The sequence below is a fragment of the Conger conger genome, chromosome 13, assembly GCF_963514075.1.
Source record: "Conger conger chromosome 13, fConCon1.1, whole genome shotgun sequence".
NCBI lineage: Eukaryota > Metazoa > Chordata > Actinopteri > Anguilliformes > Congridae > Conger > Conger conger.
Window position 1 is genome coordinate 44056028 of NC_083772.1, and position 6956 is coordinate 44062983.

The 6956-nt window shown below is 42.5% G+C and overlaps 1 protein-coding gene across 1 annotated transcript in view; it reads right to left on the reverse strand.

The window, feature by feature from the left end:
* Positions 1–6689, reverse strand: part of si:cabz01090165.1 (uncharacterized protein LOC100333421 homolog) — a 129627-nt gene extending 122938 nt beyond the window's left edge. Inside the window, exon 1 of the mRNA XM_061217460.1 lies at positions 5503–6689. Coding sequence (XP_061073444.1) covers positions 5503–5531 — 29 coding nt within the window. The 5' untranslated portion in view covers positions 5532–6689. The remainder of the gene's footprint in view (positions 1–5502) is intronic.
* Between the last annotated feature and the right edge of the window lie 267 nt (positions 6690–6956).

The following is a 6956-nucleotide window of genomic DNA, read 5'->3' on the forward strand; positions in this document are numbered from 1 at the left end:
ATTTCCCAAAAAAAAGCATATTCAGCAAGGCTCTCTATCTCTCCATCTCTCTTTCTCCTATATGAAGTGGGCTCCAGAACAATTGGCAGCCGTCACTGCCAATGCACAAAATATATTTAAAAAAATAAACTATATGATTCAATGGACCCAACCAAATTATTGGTACCCCTGGTTTAGTACTAGGTCCATTCCACCTCTGGCAAGGATAACAGCATGACTTCTTTTCTTGTAATTCTTGAAGGTTAAGGCACACATCTGGAGGGATTTTGGACCATTCCTCTGGTGAAATGTCAGTGATGTTTTGGGGCTGTTTTAAACCAGGGGCACTGGTTAAAATAAATGGTATGATGGATTCCACCAAGTATCAGGCAACGTTGGCTGACAATCTGGTTACCCCCACTACATGGCTGTGGGTATACTTTCCAGCAAGACAATAACCCAAAGCATACCTCAAAATTCACACAGAAATGGTTCTGTGACAATAAAAGCAATGTTCTGACAGCATGGGAACAACCAACAAACTGTACAGTCAGAACAGACAGATAAAAAAAGACATACATAAGGTTAAACATACCACTGAGCACAAAAACAGCCCTTGCTGAGCACAATAAACAAAAACAAGCATCTGGAGTTTGTCAAATGTCATTGGAATTATGACTGGAAGAGAGTGCTATGGCCAGATGAGACCAAAATTGAATGTTTTGGCCATACACACCATCAACATTTTGGGGCAAAAGAAGAATACAAGGAGAAGCATTTCATACCTACTGTCAAATATGATGGTGGGTCATTGATGTTTCGGATTTATTTTGTTTTCAGTGGTCCAGGGGCACTATTTAAGATCAATGCCATAAAGAATTCAACAAAGTATGCTGCATTTCTGGAAGAAAAGCCACTTATCTCTGCTAGGAGCTGAAACTTGGTCATAGGTAGATTGTCCAGCTCTACAATAACTCCAAACATACATCAAAATCCACACAGAAGTTAATGGTTAAGTGAAATAAAACATTCATGTTCCGCAATGGCCAAACTTAAATCCCATCAAATCCTGTGGTTTTAACTGAAATGGAAGGTCCAAAGGAAGGTTTTGCATGGAGGAATCTAAATTATATTTAAAAAAGTATAGGAAATCGCAAATTATAGGAAAATACCTTTTCTTGATTGAGCTCTACTGCACAATTTTAGATTGGTTAAAGCATTTTGTAGGGACAGCATCCCTCCCCATTCAGGGCACCACCATGGACATATTATTGCTATGGAAATGAAAGGAGTTATTTTTAGTACGTTGTCACCTTTTGCTTTGCTGTAGGGTGGTGAAGAGCTGTCTAATGAGCTTGGAGGCATTTGCTGGAGTCAAATCAAGAAAAAATGTCATTGTCCCAAACATTATGGCATGCACTGTATAGACACTCACCAAGCACTTTATTAGGTATTTATTAGACTCATTTTTTAGACTTGTAGATTATGTACTTAGAGTTATGATGCGTTGTGTGTTCAGAGATGCTCTTCTGCATATCACTGTTGTAATGGGTGGTTATTTGTGTTACTGTCACCTTCCTATTAGCTTTGACCAGTCTGGCCATTCTCCTCTGACGTCTCTCATTAACAAGGCATTTCTGTCTGCAGAACTGCTGCTCATTGGATTTTAAAAAGTTTTTCCCACCATTCTTGGCAAACTCTTGAGACTATTGTGCGTGAAAATCCCAGGAGATCAGCAGTTTCTGAGATACTCTAACCACCCCGACTACCACCAACAATCATTCCACGGTCAAAGTCATTTTTTTCCCCATTCTGATGGTTGATGTGAACATTAACTGAAGCTCCTGCCCCGTATCTACATGATTGTATGCATTGCACTGCTGCCTCACAATTGGCTGATTAGATAATCGCATGAATAAGTAGGTGTAATAACGAAAACATTTTCCTAATAAAGTGCTCGGTGAGTGTATAATGGCGTAATTTTAATAGCTACATTTTGGATACCAAACATATTCATTTGACAGTTATTTCCTTGAGTATAAATATCACAGTGCCTCATTGAAAGAGTCAAACTGAGACTTGGAAGAATAATCTATTTGAGCAGCAATTGCATCAACTCTATGTCTACTACTGTTGGTAAAGTGGAATAACCCCAAAAACCTAGAGATATAAATTATTATTCCAAAAACTGAAACACAGTTCGTCACCCTTGTTCGCTGTAATTGTCTCATCTTTTCTTCGCTAGCGTTTATACACTAGATTAACCTTGAACACATGATCGCAATTTAATGACAATACTTATCTGTGTATATTTTATGGTGCGTCAAATCGCATTTTTATTCATGCATGCAGGTCATCATGTTTAGCTTATGTTGCCATTTCATGGCTACTGAAAATGCTATATATCTCCCCTTCCACTTGAATTACACCAGCGTCTAAAGAAAATATTTTGCTCAGTGTGAACGAATTCATTAACCCAGTTACTGGGTTCGCTAACTATTTTAATTTCTAATAGCCTACTGCGACTAGCCTTCAACACACGAGCAGGTGAAACTGGAAGAGAACACGCACTTCCCAATAGCAGTGACGTGGGGAAAGGCTATAGAGTTTCAACCGGCATTTGTCACAGAATAGTAGTAACGGGGCAATATTGAACAGTGTCCGGGAATAATGAGTGGCATGGTGACACAGTGTTCTCCCCGTGTTCGCGTGGGCTCCCTTCCAATCCAAATACCAGAACTTCAAAGGCATGTAGCCCGAGGTCTACAGGTGAAAATGAATAAGTCTGGCGCATTTACACACATGTTATTAATGTGCTTTGGCCGTGTCAAATACACAATTATTTCAATATGTTATATTTCTTCATAATAATACAAAGTTATTTGGTTATGTCTTGCTTTAGCGTGCGCTTTAGCGTGGGCACACAATGAAAGAGCTTCAATAGGGAGCGGTGTTCATTGATAGGTGCGAAGCTGCATCTGCGAAAGAGATTCCACGCTTTGGTCATTACAGTGCAGCCGAAGCAGGAGTGCGCAAACTCCTCGCGGTTCTGCCTTTTCTACGCATGAAGACGTAGAGCGCAGACGGCTGAAAGCACCCGATATGGTGGTTATGAAACCCGAGGTTTCCCTTGTGTGCTGTATTTGCGGAATTGCAAGGAACCGCTCAGACTGAAATGCTTCAGCTACCCATTATCACTGCACACCCGTTTATTGCCCTTAGTCCTCTCGGGGTAATTTGTCACCTCTTAACCCCTAATTACCATTATGCCCTGCAATTTCAGCATCAGATTAAGCTCTAAACTGCACTGCAATATGTAGACTTGCATTAGGCTACAGGCGAACGATAAGGCTGCATCTGAATCTTAGTACCATGTGGAAGTACCCATACGTTTCTATACTACATAGCGTACATATGATATTACATGCTTTCACCTATATGTGAAAGCGAACCGTGTTCGGCGAACCGTGATACAGCACTAGTGCATCTGTCTCAAGTGGAATTAAACAAATGCCCGGTATTGCCTGCTGTCTATTGTCTATTGTGATAAACGGAGCGCTCATATTGTTCTTTTGATAGTATGACTGAATGGCGCAGTAGGCCAGTTCGACCTGAAAAGCATCCGGGCGCCTGCTTGCCCGCACCCGCGACGAGCGCCGGCGGGAGGGCTGAAACCATTGCATTAGCCAGACGTTACAGTGCTCTACCGAGGAACCCGAAGTGAGGACGCGAAGCCCCGCGGCAGATGCGGACATGCGGTGCCACAGCAGGGACTGTGATTGAACCGTCTTCAAGCATGCTGCCACACCAGGGCGTCCATGCACCTGTCAGACACGGCCTGGATGTAGTTAATCAATACCCGCATGCTTTCTCCTTTTCTTTCTTTCTTCCAATTTGTTTTCCTTTGATGGGTCTCTGTAAAAACGGTTATAAGTATACATTAAGAAAAATAAACATCAAGGACTGTGGGGTTTTGAAATATCCCGTTGAAAAGAATGATATTGTTTGTTGGCCGCGTGTCCATTATTTTTAAGTTTGCCGTAGAGCGGCGTGAACTTGCTTCAGCCCACCTGATCAGTCCTGACAGCTCTCCGCATGCAAACCTGTCCAAGGCTGGCACCGGATTCTTACTTCGTGTGGAGCCCAGTTGTCAGGGCAGTCATAGTGCCGACTGTAGAGTGTTCGTGTAAATGTCTGTGCCCATACAGCGGTAGAAAATGGTTGATGACTCGACCTTCAGTGAAATACTAAAATTGCTTTTTTTCTTCTTTTCAGAAAACCATCTCTGGTGATCATCGCCATATTTTTACAATAGCATGTGTGTATATCAGAGAAGAACCATAAATCACGACCCTATGTCATGCAATCAGATCTCTGATCACACGCTTTCAGTTGCTACCTTATAATATCCTAACTACCAAACACCCGTGAACATGATCTGAATCGATTATTTTTCTGTCGACGCGGTCTATTGATCGCGTGAACGGCTCCCGCACCCTTGAATTAAAACCTGAAAACTGTCAGGAAAAAAATATCTTCACACCTGACCGTTATGGAGAATTGGGAGCTGTCCGTGGTCCTGGTGCGCAGGAGCTTGAAAATACCGCCGTCTTCCGTCTCTATTAGCAAGTAGAAAATATGCCTTCTCGTTGCAGTTAACTGAAGGAATTTGGAAATATATTTGTTGCAAATACATTTAACTACAATACTGTGTCGTTGTTTGTATTCATTTGTATATGCATATGCACACATATATACATATATTTATGTCAGCTGTTCTAACTAAAATTCGTACAAATTCATCATGAACCCATAAAACCTTCAATTTTAATCCACCTGGGACTGCTGCCCGCCACTGCACACTGCTAAACACGAAGCAAGCAAGTCTATATTCACCACATTAGGTTGTTCGATACCTCGGCTTATGTGGAATGGCAACAATGTTATATTGAGACAGTCCTTGGTAAAATATATAAATCAAAACCTTATCGGCACAATTACGCCTTCACATCGAATGCGTTTGCTTGCTTCGTTATCGATATATTTAAATATCACTCGGATATGATAATGCTATAGCTACACGGAGTCGGCTAAGTTATGTGCAAAAGTCAAGCTTATTTTACAGCTCCGTATTACATAGTTGTATATGTATAATCAACAAAGTTCGAACAGCAAGCATAGTTTTTTAATCAGATGAAATGAACAATCCAACGCGCGCACACGCTCTCTCTCTCTCTCTCTCTCTCTCTCTCTCTCTCTCTCTCTCTCTCTCTCTCTCTCTCTCTCTCTCTCACACACACACACACACACACACACACAAACACACGAGCACTCAGACATATATGGTCAAGGAAAAATCAACACTTTTGGTCTATTATGTCTACCAAGCAAGGCTTCAAGTGTCCACATACACATCCACTGTTGCCGGCGCAGTGCGAACATACATTATTATCGCAGAGGGAATCGCTTCGCTCGTTTGACAACCATAAGCACGTAAAGTAGGATAAATAGATAATCCATTACCTTGATTTGACTCCCCCAGATCCTTTCATCGCAAGAACCGTCGGGTCGATGAGGAGATGGCGGGTGTGCAGCGCCCAACTTTGCCCCTCTCTTCTCTCACAATGAAGAATTCGACAGTGCCCTGGATGAAGCCTATCCCGAGGCGGCAATGAGGTTTTTAAAGCGGCGCCAGCTAGGAACTCTCAGCCGAGTTATACAGATAGACATCCAGACAAAAAGCAGATTTTCTGAGCTTCGCCAAACACAGACAGGACTATATAATACGGACAGAAAGAATTAACTGTGGCCAGCCTCTATTCACGAGACAAGGACTCAGTCATTGAATTCTGTTATCTGTGTGAGAATAGAGATCCACTGTTTACCTATCAGGCACTGATGCGATGTCCTTGTCTGTATCCACAACGCATATAAGCAACGGCTCATATTATGACTTTTACATCACACTCGTCCATTTCAAACACATCCAGTGTACTCGCTTGACCACAGCAGAATTTTTTTCATCAAAAGCATGTATTCCGACGGCAAGCCAAGGAAAATACGAATTCGCATTTATCCCGGAGCAACGGAACTCCTAAAAAACGCAGCCTGACAAAACGATGCATTAACCTTGAACTTTGTCCAAAAACAACCGCTCAAAGGTCTCCGCCTTATTTGTGTTCCAACATCCAAGACGAGTCTCCGTTACATTCTCTCAGCGGAATTTTCGTACATGGATACCTCCCTTTCAATCCATGGAAAAGAAACCAAAAGCCCTCGGTAGGAAAATATGTAGATTCTTTCCTGAAACAAGGAGCCGTGTTCTTTACCTATCCCCTTGCCGACGATGCGGACAAATAAGCAAACGAACAGGCATGAATTACATGAAAATAGCGCTCCAATGTGGCTCCAACCGGGCAAGCCTGGCAGACTGGCGAGGTGACAGACCGTCTGAGCACACGGGACTACTCCTGGCACTCCCAGTCCGGCGACTTCTCTCCAAGTAATAACGCTGTCGATGCAGGGCAGGTCTCATTCCCACTGGCGTACAGTTTCCACACACCACTCCGTACTTGCTGACCAAGTCATTAGAAAATAATAACTTTCCATTTCCATGTGCATCCCAACACAAAAAAATAAAAATAAAATCAGTGGAAATATCTCGTGTGTTTGTCGAGGTACCGCATCTTTCTCGCTAAGAATACACGGGACGTGCTTTAGCGGAGAGACGGCGGAGGACGGGGGAATGATCAGGGATGGCAACGCGGTGCACGCGCGCGGGGAGGGGAGTGTTTGGGTGGGTGGGGGCTAGGGAAGGAGCTCCAGAATGTAAATGAGTGTAAGAAATAAGTACGTGAAGCGAATTCCGTTGTATTTTCAAACCTATCTCATTAAACTTACAGCACAATAAATATTACAAATAATTGCTAGCCCTCGGTAATTTAATTCGCTCTGAACAGCTTAATCTTGTTTTATAA